The sequence below is a fragment of the Hippocampus zosterae genome, chromosome 13 (genome assembly GCF_025434085.1).
Source record: "Hippocampus zosterae strain Florida chromosome 13, ASM2543408v3, whole genome shotgun sequence".
NCBI lineage: Eukaryota > Metazoa > Chordata > Actinopteri > Syngnathiformes > Syngnathidae > Hippocampus > Hippocampus zosterae.
The window spans coordinates 9751887-9766067 of NC_067463.1; the positions used below are offsets into that span (position 1 = coordinate 9751887).

The window sequence follows — 14181 nt, forward strand, 5'->3', positions numbered from 1 at the left end:
AAATCCGATGATACAACTACAAAGTCGATCATCGAACTGCGGCCTAGGGTGTCCTGGTGCCAAGTGCAGATATGGACACTCTTATGTTTGAACAAGGTGTTCGTTATGGACAATCCGTGACGAGCACAGAAGTCCAATAACAAAACACCACTCGGGTTCTGATCGGGGGGGCCGTTCCTCCCAATCACGCCCCTCCAGGTCTCACTGTCATTGCCCACGTGAGCATTGAAGTCCCCCAGCAGAACAAGGGAGTCCCCAGCAGGAGTACTCTCCAGCACACCCTCCAGGGACTCCAAAAAGGGTGGGTATGCTGAGCTGCTGTTTGGTGCATATGCATAAACAACAGTCAGGACCCGTCCACCCACCCGAAGGCGGAGGGAGGCAACCCTCTCGTCTACCGGTGTGAACCCCAATGTACAGGCACTGAGCCGGGGGGCAATGAGTATGCCCACACCTGCTCTGCGCCTCTCACCGTGAGCAACTCCAGAGTGGAAGAGAGTCCAACCCCTCTCGAGAGAACTGGTACCAGAACCCAGGCTGTGTGTGGAGGCAAGTCCGACTATATCCAGTCGGAAATTCTCTGCCTCACACACAAGCTCGGGCTCCTTCCCTGCCAGAGAGGTGACATTCCATGTCCCAAGAGCTAGCTTCTGCAGCCGAGGATCGGACCGCCAGGGTCCCCGCCTTTGGCTGCCGCCCAGCTCACATTGCACCCGACCCCTTTGGCCCCTCTCATGGGTGGTGAGCCCATGGGAAGGGGGACCCACGTTGCCTCTTCGGGCTGTGCCCGGCCGGGCCCCATGGGTGTAGGCCCGGCCACCAGGCGCTTGCCAACGAGCCCCACCTCCAGGCCTGGCTCCAGAGGGGGGCCCCGGTGACCCGCGTCCGGGCAAGGGAAACCGAGATCCATTTATCGTAATCATCATTGGGGTCTTTGAGCCGTGCTTTGTCTGGCCCCTCACCTAGAACCTGTTTGCCATGGGTGACCCTGCCAGGGGCATAAAGCCCCAGACAACTTAGCTTCTAGGATCATTGGGACACACTTAACCCCTCCACCACGGTAAGGTGACGACTCACGGAGGGGATGAATCAACATGATTCATGAAAATTAAATTTACCAACTGTGAATAGTTTGGGGTTTTGTTTTGTTTTTTGGTGGTGACACTTCTAAATGTGCATTTACTTCTACATTCCAACATCATAATAAATAAAAACACAATTACATTACTAACACAACCCAAGTTAATTGGCTGCTTTGGTCGAGGCTGTCATGTTGAACATGCCCTCGTTCGTGAGTTTGACTGAGCTGGCTGTTTTCCAGGACAGTACTTTCACTCTGACCCAATCCTTTGTCAATAAAAGCTTGCATCTATTTGATCCCATTGACCGTCGTTGCGTGTCAACTGAGGCCACGGCCGTTTACTCTTATTGTGAAGGGCAGAGGAGGCCCTCGTACAATGCTTAGTCATGGTGAGTTACCGCTTCCCCCACACGCACCGCCCCCCTCCCTGCGCTTCCACTCCCCCCCCCTTCTTATGTGGCGCACAGTTTATCATGGAGGAACTCGGCTACGCGACGTGAGTAATTTTCTGACAGATTTTAAACTCAAGTTTGACTTTAATGCGGCTATTACCGAAATCGAGGTGCTTATTATACCATTACAACACGACTAGTCGGACCCGATTTTGCGTGTTTGTTCGTGAATCGATTCAATGCCGCTAGCTACCAGTCTGTTGTTATTATCAGAAGGTAGCTCGTTCACTTTGATTAAACTGAACAGCGAACCTTACCCGTGTCAGTCAGGGACGAGTTCGGGGTTTTCGTAGCGCTACATTAAGGCTACAATGAATTCATCTCAATTTCGCTGCATCTTGATTTTCAGCGCTTTACCGCTGGTGTTTAAGAGCAAATCAAGCGCCAAATGCAGCATGTGGACGCGGATGTGGATGTGGATGGCAATGGTTGAATTTAACAAAAAAAAACTAAACAAAAAAAAAAAGAATAAAGCAGAAGCTATGAATGGTGTGTACTGTATCGAGTACGCGGCGGTCCCATTCAGTGTAAATTCATTATGTAAGAGCTGGCTTCACTTGTGGGTCATATTTTGGTACATTCAGTTTCACCGTGAAGAGTTCAGGATGAGTCACCCAGTAACTCGGTGCCAATATGCCAGTGATCAAACGTATCCCACTTTAGTGGCTTGTCCTCGTTTGACCATTTACAGTCAACGCTTTGAACTCCAACAGCTGCATTGTTGTGGATTATTCAGAGGAAGCCTGTAGAGGCTATCGTGGAACTGGGCTGAGGGACACAAAGTGTGAATCATGAACTGGGCTGAACTTGGAGAATACTAATACGAAAGCTTCTCGAAATACTCCAAATTGGATCCTCCCATCCAGAGGTGTAAAAAACATTTTTCATCATGGACCACTTTGTAGTGGTCATGATTTCCCTCAAAGGGTCATTATGACTGCCAAATACGTATATATAAATGTATAATCGTATTTTTATTACACATGCCTGTACAGTACATTTTGCCTTCATGTAATTTTTCTTTTATAGATTTTAACGAATGGATTGACCTTAGAATTCATGGAAAACAGTGTAGATTATCAAGGAAGGGACTTGATGAAAGAATACTTGTGCTATCTATTTTTTTAAAATTAGAACAGGAACGTAATACAGATTTTCTGCCAAAATGAAGAGAGCAAATCAATTTAGCAAGACGCATGGTAGACAGACTATAATTGCTTTAGTCGACCATAACAAATGATGTGGCGAACGGGATCTGGCCTCAAGGCCTTGTGTTTGAAAAAACATTTTAGCATTGCTACCAAATTTAGAGACCTGACCATGAACTCCTCGCCTTTTGATGACTCGTGACGTACGGTGCATCATTGAAGCAGGTGTCGGCGTAATGAATGCTTTGGAGGATAATAAAAGTGCCGATTTAGAGTACTGTTTGTCGTGGGGAGGTGATATTTTTTTTACGTAAAATGCGGTTTGTTCATCTCAGCCAGGGAGAGCAAAACGTCTTGCCTTGTGGTAAATTGCAAGCTTTGCGATTTAAAAATGGCATTTTACTCCATCGCAATGCTGATTTGTATTCAAATAATTGTTCAGCTTGGCAAAAAAAAAAAGTCAATTTTCGCACTGAAATCTTGGAAGAATTTTTTCATGACGGGATCTCCTGTGTGGTGCAATATTAGAATACAACTCAAACTCAATGTTTGTCTCTGCCTTTGAATGATCCATTTTTTGGGTGACTCATCTGTCATTGAAGCAAATGAGCCAATTAGCTCACATATTAAGTAACATAATCGGCAAAATAGTAATTGTGCCACACGAAACTGAATCACATTTTGCAAAAACACCGTAAACCGCAACATGCCAAACTGGAACTATGTGGTCGGTGATTCCGTGACGCTGTGTATTTTCAGGCTGAAGAAACGTGCAAGCAAAGCAATACAGCACAGTGGCAGCATGTTTCATATTACTGGGATGTGTGAATGGAACTATTTGATTAAGACTGCATTTTGACCCGAGCAGTTCGTCAAACACCGGAGAGCAGGCAACAGCTTACCAAAGAGGCGTCGGGTGACCTCGGGTGTAAATGCAGTGGCCACGAGAATCATAGACAATTCGGTTTCTTTAGCCTTCCTGTGGGGTACCTCATTGGAAGTTGCCCGAAGTAGTTCCCCCAACGCCAACACAACCTTGTGATTCACTCTCATGCTCTGCGGCCAACTGACCTGTCAGGAGTGGGGATTTAAGCACATGCCTGCATATAAAGATCAGAAATCTCTTTTAGCAAGGACTTTTTTTGTCGGGTCTGTCAGACAAACTCCGTTCACATTTTACCATTAAAAAAAAAAAGTCATCTTGTTCAAGTACTCCCGCTGTGTACCGAATCTTTGCTGGTGGAAGTCCAGATGTAACCCCCAAAAAGTTCACCTGGCTTAGCACAAAGCACTGCAGTTGGGTTAAGCATATAAAATAATATTTTGACTCGTCGACTCGAGTCATTTCTTTGGCTCGCATTCATTATTTATTGTCATTATTTCACACCAGGAAAAATAAAAGACTGCGTCATGCTGAGTGTGACTTCATTTCAGTCACACCCAATGTTTAACTTCCAAAGTATGCGTGCACTTGTTCAGCTACCATTAAATGTATAGTTAAGCTACAACCTAAAGCTGTGTTTAACAAATATTTTATCACTCTGCTCAGGACCCAAAAGTAAAAATAAAAAAGAATAAATTTAAATGCATGCATTTTTGTTTTTCAAATTTAATCTCTGTTTGCCCGGTGCTTAGTAAAATAAATATGGATAAAGTCCCAGCATGATTGGACACTGTAATATATTGCGTTCAAAATGATAATACTATATCTGCAGAGTTACACGTGCTCATTGCTTACGTGGCAAGATTTTTTTTACCCGCTGAGATTACACAAAAAGCTTCTAAAAAAGATTTATTGTACGTACACGGACTTCTGATGACTGTATTGTGGTGATATATTTGTGATTTGTGATACTTCTTAATTCGGCTAAGTGTCTTTATTACGTGTAGTGTTCACATTTGGGCTGTGCCAGAGTTTGCTTGCAAGGGGGGGCTCAGGCCACGTCTTCAAGCAGTCACTGTCCTCGTGTTGAAAGCACCCCAAATAATTAAGTTTCCTGTAAGCCGCCCCTATTACATAAAATCATTCAGCATTACCATCTGGCATCACATCATGTATCCGTTTCGCTTTTTGATTTTATTTTTATCCTTGTTACCGAAGAAGACTGTAAAAACCCGTTTTGCTTGGTCAGAGCGCTTTGTGCTTTTTTTTCCCCCTGTGTCATACGCGTCACCTTCAACTAATGCGCCTCAGCTATGTTGCATGTGTGAGGGAGGGAGTTTATAATCTGTGCTGCGATGACTTCAGGTGGCATGGGCGTCATGATAAGAAGGAAGTGTCGATCGCACTCGGAATAACTTGTGTTGACGCACTTGTGCTGTGTCATGTTGTACAGGCAACATAAGATTGTGTTGGTTGGCATTAAGTGGGCACACACAAAGATGTATTTTGACACCATAGTAAGTGAATGGAGTATTTGAATTCACTTTCTCCCTTCTCTTTCCAGGTGTTAGTTGAGCGGACTGCTCCCTGTTGCCCACAAGCAACTGCACTAGAAGGATTCCAAAACAAAAGCTACCAAATAGCTTCTCCCCGACTTCCATTTCAGAAAAACCGCCAAGTTATTTCTTCAACACCATTTGGGACACTAAACTTGTTTGGTTTTTTTTACCTTCTGTTTCTGTGAAGAGACGCGTAAATTCTTCCCCCCACCCCCTATCTTTTCAGACATCCCCCCCCCCCCACCCAATATTACTGTTTTTCCGTGTGTTGATTGAAAACTTTCCATCAAACCGGTTACATGGGCTGTCAAGAACGACAAAACGTTGATTTTACAAACATTGGACCATATTGTCTTTTCCCATCAGAGTTAAAAAACTTGTTTGCAAAGCTGTTTTGATGGCACAAAGAGTCTAAAGTCGTTCACGTTGAAGCTGTTGCATTTTGCTGTCATTTTTCGGCCACATTTTTCCCCTCGCTGGTCAATGGAATTCTCAAGTTCAATGAGCGGTATGTTGGAACTGAGTCACGTAGCAGTTCCAAGCACCTGTGAGGTCTCAGGTAACTTCGCACTGAGTCATAAAGCTTGACACAGGTACTGAACTCAACAAAAGAGTCATTGTTTCTCCATAAATTTGACTCAAAGCGTCAGCTAAAACACCGGATCCACCCAATTTCACCCGCGCTTGCCCAGTGGTGCCATGATACCGCCAAACTATTCCCGTGCGAGAGACTGAGGAGGAGACAAGGAAGGAAATGTCAGAGTGCCTGACAGAATGCAAAGCGCTGGTGACTCCATCCACGCACAACGGCCACCGCGTCTTCAGCTACACGCTCGAGAGCCACACGGCCGCCGCCTTCACCATCATGAACGAGCTGCGTCTGGAGCGTCAGCTCTGCGACGTGACCCTGCGCGTGCGCTACCGGGACCTGGAGGCCGTGGACTTTGTGGCTCACAAAGTGGTGCTGGCGTCGTCGTCGCCCGTCTTCAGGGCCATGTTCACCAATGGCCTGAAGGAGTGCGGCATGGAATTGGTGCCCATCGAGGGCATCCACCCCAAGGTGAGACACCTCGCCCCTTAATTCAAATCATGTTTGATTTGACACATGAGATGCGTTGAATGATGAGGTCACATAGATCCATCCATTTTCAAAGCCGCTTATCCTCATTAGGGTTGCGGCGTGCTGGAACCTATCCCATGTGTTCGGGCAGTAGGCTGGCCAATCGCAGGGCATACATGGATACATGGTGCTAAGACTTAGGGTCAATTTAGAGTGTTCCATTGACCTGCCTTGCATTTGGTAATGTGGGAGGAAAACTGAGTACCCAGAGAAAACCCGCGCAGGCACGGGAAGAACATGCAACCTCCACACTGGAAGGCCGGAGCCTGAATCGAACCCTGCACCCCTGCACTGTGAGGCTTACGTGCAGTGACATTGTGGCCACGGGCCATTGGGCCACCATCAATGTCGAACCCTCATTATATTGCAGTACACTGCACTGAGCATCCAGACACTAAACTATGCCGCAGCGCAGGGTTTTGGTTGATAATTGCGTTCCTCACCCGAATTTTGGGGGAACGTGTTGTCGTTTATACCGACCCAGTCAGCAAAGACATTTGGCCCAGATTCGGCATGAAGCTGGCACAGATGGCATTGTGTCGGCACTGGCCTAAGGCATGTGGGCCAAACATGGCCCAGGAGTGGCAAAGGAGGCAACTGGCTTGACTCTGGCAAACCAGATGTGGGCGAGTTGTTAAGTGAGGTATGTGGCCCAGAAATCAATTTACAACTCTGGGCCATATATGGACAGCCAGTATTGTGCCACCACTAAATGCAATTTCAAGATTTTTTTTTCTTCTGCACACAGCCTTGTTTTAGATCACAGACGTATGCGGATTCTATTCATCTCACACACACACACACACACACACACACACACATCGTCATTAACCGAGGAACTCCTCTATCCTGTACCGTTTTGTTTGTTGTCCAAGTTTACTCTACGGTGTTTACCTGAAACACTTTTGAGTTGAGATCGTTTTTAAGGGCAAATCATTAATCGACTTGGTCATCAGCAATCCTAATTCTCCACCACATTCAACAATGGTTAACTTTGTTTCTGCATTTCTGTGACAGCGTTAAAATGTTACCGAAAGCGTTAAAACGTTACCGAAAACGACAGCCGTGCAGTTTTATGGTGGCGACAGCTCAAATCTGTGGTCATCACCGGTACCCTGCGGTGGCTTTATGGAACAATGGTTAATCATCGAGATGCTCACTCTCATGAGATTTGCCATCATGGTTTGAAATCCACATTTTATGTGACTCGCCTATTTCAGAACAATTTGGTTGGCCTCCCAAACTGTATGAAATTTGACTCGTGGGGATAACCATGTCGCCCCCCCCCACCACCACCACCACCAAATTTAGCGAAACGATTCCCTTTCCCAAATATGCATCATGTTCCGTCCTTGTGGTTATACAGGTGATGAACCGACTGATCGAGTTTGCCTACACAGCCAGTATCTCTGTTGGGGAAAAGTGCGTGATCCACGTGATGAACGGTGCCGTCATGTACCAGATAGATAGCGTCGTCAAGGCCTGCTGTGACTTCCTGGTCCAGCAACTCGACCCCAGTAACGCCATCGGCATCGCCAGTTTCGCTGAGCAAATCGGCTGCACGGAGCTTCACCAGAAGGCTCGGGAATACATCTACATGAACTTCAGCCAGGTACTCATCAGACGGATCGTTTCACGGGGGCACCGTGACTTGCAAATTGGATTCGTTCCATTACCGAGATTGTAAATCAATGTAATTGGATGCCAAAGTAATCTTCCCCATTGAATTTCATTGAAATGTCATTACTCCTTTCACTGCCCACCAAAAAAAACCCAAATGTTTTTCTTGGGGTTTCTTTTGTTTTTATAAATGTTATAAATGAATAGACAATGTAAAGAAATTAATTGGTTTAGTTGAACAGTTTGTATTTTTGTGCCAGTTTTTCCTCGTTCAATTAACAGCTAAAGGTACATTGCAGCTTGGCTTTTTTTCCCTTGTTTTTGGGCGATTTATAGGTTAGTCCTACGCTAAAACAAAGGCAATAAAGACTTGCATTCTTTTCATACTCAAAATTTGACCAAAAAGTCTAGCGTCCGTCCATTTTCTATTGCGCCTATATTTCTTAAACATTGAACTTATCTTGCAACCTTTGGAATTTGAAAATTGCATTGGCATGTACGCATTTGAAATTGATTTTTGCAGCCCGAGTTCAAAGTTGGTTTCCCTCATCCTCTTTTCCAGGTGGCGACACAGGAGGAGTTTTTTAACTTGTCCCACTGCCAGCTGGTGAACCTCATCAGCCGCGACGAGCTCAACGTGCGCTGCGAGTCTGAAGTCTTCCGAGCGTGCGAGGCCTGGGTGCGCTACGACCGAGAGAACCGTCGGCCGTACGTCCAGGCCTTACTCCATGCCGTCCGCTGCCATTCCCTCACCCCCAACTTCCTGAAGGCGCAGCTCCAGTCTCTCGACTGGGACCCCCAGTGTAAAGACTACCTTGCACAAATCTTCCAGGACCTCACCCTGCACAAGCCCACCAAACTCAACTCTTGCCGAACCCCCAAGGTGCCGCAGCTCATCTACACAGCCGGGGGCTACTTCCAGCAATCTCTCAGCTACCTGGAGGCATACAATCCCGGCACGGGGTCCTGGCTCAGGCTCGCAGACCTGCAGGTACCTCGCAGTGGCCTGGCAGCTTGTGTCATCAGTGGGCTTTTCTACGCGGTGGGTGGGAGAAACAACGCCCCCGATGGCAACATGGACTCCAATTCACTGGACTGCTACAACCCCATGAACAACTGCTGGTTGCCGTGTGCGCCCATGAGCGTGCCCAGAAACCGAATAGGAGTGGGAGTCATCGACTGCATGATATATGCGGTGGGTGGATCTCACGGGTGCATTCATCACAACAGTGTGGAAAGGTAAGTGAACGGTGCTCATAGAGTATGGCAGTTAAGACATAACAGACATGTATAACATTATTAATGCATGCAGAAATTGTGTGGCGCGGCTCAGAATAAAGCGGGCGCGCATTGCAATTGGCCAGTCAAAAGTTGCATTCTGCCCCTCATCCAAACACATTGTGTAGGAAAGCTTCAAATCACAGAGTTTTAACTTTTTCTGATCATTGCCAATAAGAGTTACGCGAGGCAGGATGCTGACTTTGACCTGCATTTGTCGCTAGCAGCTAGCAGTAGCTAGAATAGGATTCATGGAGAACGATAACACAGCTAAGATGATTAGCATGCGTTGCATCCTCTCGGTAGGTATGATCCAGAAAAGGACCAGTGGCAGCTGGTTGCCCCCATGTTGACTCGGCGTATCGGGGTGGGCGTGGCCGTCATCAACAGGCTACTGTACGCCATGGGCGGCTTTGACGGGGCCAGCCGGCTCAGCTCATGCGAGTGCTACAACCCAGAGAGAGACGAGTGGAAGACCATGGCCTCAATGAACACCATGCGCTCGGGAGCCGGTGAGTACCAAACGCAAGGTTGGGTCTCTTCGCAAAATTGACCAACAATATATCTTCCTCACAGGTGTTTGCGCTCTGGGCAATCATATCTTTGTGATGGGCGGGTATGATGGCACAAACCAACTGAACACGGTGGAACGTTACAATGTGGAAACGAATACGTGGAGCTTTGCCGCCTCGATGCGGCACCGACGCAGTGCTCTGGGAGTCACAGCTTTACATGGACGCATCTATGTTTTGGGTGAGGAGCACCGCAAAGCACAGAACTACCTCTATTTTAAATACAAAATATACTTGGAAACAGGGCAAAGGGCGGCCTCAGTTCACGAAAAAAAAGATTCCCTTCCTTTGGCAGTGACGCAACTCGAATTTGTAATTCAAAACGTGGCATAGTAAAACCACGTAGTCGTCACATGGTCCAATTCCAAACTTATTTCAGCTCAGTCGTAAAGTCACAATTACAGGAAATACTTCCAAGCCGTCACTATAAAACAATATCACGGAAAAACTGAGCTTGTCTTTTGTGTTGTTCAAGGTGTGTACTGTTTACAAAAACTGGAAGGAGAAAAAAAAGAGTTTTAAAACTTTTTCAAAAGCAATTGCTATTCACTTGGTGGAGTAGCACATATATATGTACAAATGTAAAACAATGTATTTAATTGAGAACATTCAGATGAATGTGTTTTTATGCATCGTCGAGTATCGGCAGATACTTAAGATTTGGACTCAGGTGCCCCAAAAATGTGATCAGGATTATCCATCGTTTTTATGTCTCCCCTCCAAGGCAAACTAAACAAAGGTATTCAAGAATGATTGAAAACATTGTTTGTGTTGACAGGAGGCTACGACGGCAACACGTTCCTTGACAGCGTGGAGTGTTACGACCCCGAGAAGGACACTTGGTCGGAGGTAACACACATGACATCGGGGCGCAGCGGCGTTGGCGTGGCCGTCACCATGGAGCCCTGCCAAAAGGACCCGCCTCAGTATCCCACACCCGAGCGGGAGCGTGGCGAAGCTTCACCACAAATTCGGCAGTACAGCACACTGTAACCCCGCCCCCCTCCCCATTTCCCATTTCACGTACACATCAATTCTGGAGCTAATACCAAATCAGTATTATAACTTGAAAGGCCTGAAGTCCACTGTCGCCGGCAGTCTAATCAATGGCGACCTTCTTTGGAGCCTGACTTGTGTTCCGCCAAATCCAGCCAAGACCTCAGTGCGTGCTCACTTCTGGCGTTCAAAGTCCGCGAACGGAGCCGAATCTTCCAGATTGGATGAAAAAGGGCTGCACGCATGCACCGGTCCATCAGGGGCTGTTTATTTCTCGCTAAAAGAGGGGGTTTATCTGTGCAAAAGGGTGATTTGAGGGCGGAATATTGTTTAAAACATCTCATCGAATTCAAAGTCACCTCTTTTTTTTTTGTCAGTACTTAAGTGCCAGCGTCATGCATGTTCACGTGTGTGTGTTAACATCAGTGTACTGAGGGGCAAAATCAAAGGTTCCCATGATAACGGAGGTCTCAAATTAGAAGACTTTCTCATCCCGAATCAGCAAATCCAATCTCATTTGAATTTAGTAATCAACACGAACATAATTGTGGACAAAATTCACTCTTAAATTGATGTCAAATGTTAGTTGTCATAAATTCAGAATTGAGTTGGAATTGATGCAGAGCATCTAAAGTGAGTGTGGGAACCTTTTTCCTATTCTTGGGGAATGGGGGCATTTGAGTTTTTGTAAGTCCTCAGAGGACCATGATCAGTATATTGTAAACATTTGATCAGACAAACGTTTATTTCTATATATTATCAGAATTTGTGGGTTAAATATTCTTGGGGCTTTTTTTAAAAACTATTCCTCAGAGGTTTTACTATGGCAAGCGCAGAGCCTTGGGGCAATTGCTCAAGGGTCACAAAATAATAAATACAATTTTAAGTGCATATCTTCATTTGAAGACCAGGGCACCAAAACATCATTTTAAAAAAAAATTCTACCTTAAAGGCCCTGTACAGTAAATTCTACATAAATGAACAGAATAAAGTTTAAATCCTCCAGGTAACAATTTGATGTGAGATGAGCCCCAACGTATTAAACAGGTAAAACCTGGTCTTTAATGAAAGTGCCAAGACAAGGATTGTGAATTCATGAGGAAATTTAATACTGTTGCTTTTTAAACATCTTTAGTTAAAAATACAGATTTCGCACTACAAAGTTGACTTTTCTTCTTCTTCCACGAGACCTCAAAAAAAAAAGTGACTACTTTGTCCAAGTGCGCTAACAATTGACCACAGAGGACAAATGAAAAAAAAAATGTTTGTAACAGCCGTTTAAGCTACAAAGGTTTCTACATGATGTTTTGTACAGTGGTAATTCAAATAATTCTTGTATAAAATTGAAGCGCTCACCTTTTTATTTATTGGTTTGCTTTTCGTGTTCCTCTGAACTGAACATTTTGGATTGAAACAGGCTGGTGTTGTGTTTGAGCAACGAGCATGTGTTGTAGTTGCGTCGAAATGCCTGTTGATGGGGGTCCGGGGGATGTTTGTAAAGAATTCTGTTCACTTTGAAAGGGATTTTGTTGTTCATCTGTAGCTGGGTTGGAAATTCGAGTATTTAAAATCTGCTTTGTACATTTTTCCAAGTGAAACCTGTATGTACAATAATTGTATAGTAAAATGTTTCCTGTATTGCGTGGTGTCTTGTTGTTATCGGGAAATTGAATGGTCACTGCACATCACTCGTAATTTCATTGAACAGTTTCAATCTGTCAAAGAAAAATGATACCAACAGAGGGAGACAAACTGTACTCGACTGTCGTGATCTGCAAACATGTAGAGCATCGGTCTTGGTTATGTAGACTGCAAATTCAAAATATGTTTTTTCTTCTTTCACCTATTATAGGATGTCCTCAGTTTATGATGGTCTTGACGTGCGAGGTTTCAAAGTTACAAAGTTTCATACTGCACAATGAACCGATTTGTTCAGTGGCAGCGTAACGAAATCATGGTTCGAATCTTTTTAAACTGTACTATGTAGCATCTATTCATCCTTCCAGGCAGTGTTTCTAGAACTGCCTGGACCCCAGGCAAGGAGAACCAAGGAACCCCACCCAACAAAAAAATCCTCAATTATGAAAGCAAAGATATCGTTTTGCATTCCTTAAAAAATTTATCATTTAGACATAAACGGCAAAATGTGCTGTATTTTGTTATTGACCTAGTCCATTCTCGGCATCCAGTGCGATTTGTATGGGGCCCTATGAGGGGGATGTCTTGCACCGACACATTGCCTTGTTTCAAAAGCTGTGATTTGTCATTGATATGTGACAGTTTTAAGTGTCTCTTAGGGGCCAGAGGAAATTATCTGTAGTGCAAACGGTTTTGAAGGCAGTTAGTTATTTACTGATTTATGCAAAACAAAGTAATAATAATAAGTTTCCTGATTTACTGGAAAAAAAATACACAAATTGGGCTAGCTTGCTAGCGAAAAATGTCCGATCCCTTTAAGTGCTTCTCTGACCTGGGAAACATCCATTCATCCATTTTCTAATCCGTTTATCCTCACGAGGAGCGGGGGGGGGGGGGGGGGCATACTGGAGCCTTTCCCAGATGACTTTAGGTAGTAGAAGGGGAACACCCTGAACCAGTTGCCGGGCACACATGACCATTCACACTCACACCAAGGGACGATTAAGATGCAGGAGGTGCTCAACCTTTTTTGACCGAAGCTCGACCTCCCGGATCGAAACGTTACCGCACGTGCACGCATACACACACTCACATGTCATTATTAGCAACAGCCATTACATGAACGAAAAAAATCAAATAAAGTCACTACAAGAGCTTGTGAATTTGTAAGAATGAATCAGCGCTTACCTTGGTCGAGACCTGAGGCATGGGACGCGCTTAGACTGCGTCGTCAGTGCAACAACGTCACTATCGTAGCTCACGTGTATTGTGAATGGGAACCTGGCACTTCAATTTCCCATTCTCTGCCAGCGCCATCGGTGAATTGCAGATGAAAGAAACTTTGAATGAGAGTAATAAAAATAAAAAAGACAAGGCAGCAGCTGTGATCGCAAACTGCAATCGCAGACTGGTGACCGCTAACAACTTCCGTAGGTTAAAGGTGACCTGCTTTGTTATATTTAAAAAAAATACTTTTTAGGGGAAAGTGAAACTGAGAGAGGTTGCTTAGGGTGTCTAACGCACTAACGCAAAAATATTTAAATATTTCTTGATAACATACCCATAGACACATCTTTTTTTTAATCAATTTTCCTCCAGACCCTGCAACGGCTTTGGACCAGTTCGCGTGCTCCCTGTCAATCACGACCGACTGGTTGCCACCCCTGATTTAGAGTGTTCCATTAACCTACCAAGCATGTTTTTTGGAATGTGGGAGAAAAACAGAATACCCGAACAAAACCCATGCAGGTTGGGGGAAAACATTCAAACTCCATACAGGAAGAGGTGCACATGCCAAGCAATCGGTCACCTTCCCGCAGTGGCAAATATTTGT

The 14181-nt window shown here is 45.1% G+C and overlaps 1 protein-coding gene and 1 long non-coding RNA gene across 2 annotated transcripts in view; one reads left to right on the forward strand and one right to left on the reverse strand.

Annotated features, from left to right (window-relative positions):
- LOC127613232 (uncharacterized) overlaps nt 1-13830 on the reverse strand; it is a 38795-nt gene extending 24965 nt beyond the window's left edge. The window contains exon 1 of the long non-coding RNA XR_007966112.1: nt 13536-13830. This is a non-coding gene — a long non-coding RNA (uncharacterized LOC127613232). The remainder of the gene's footprint in view (nt 1-13535) is intronic.
- On the forward strand, nt 1462-12347 carry keap1b (kelch-like ECH-associated protein 1b). The gene is made up of 7 exons (XM_052084156.1): nt 1462-1577; nt 5129-6183; nt 7610-7855; nt 8426-9102; nt 9448-9653; nt 9718-9894; nt 10492-12347. The coding sequence occupies exons 2-7, from the start codon at nt 5878-5880 to the stop codon at nt 10704-10706; spliced, it is 1827 nt and encodes a 608-aa protein (XP_051940116.1). The 5' UTR covers nt 1462-1577; nt 5129-5877; the 3' UTR covers nt 10707-12347.
- Nucleotides 13831-14181: the final 351 nt, after the last annotated feature.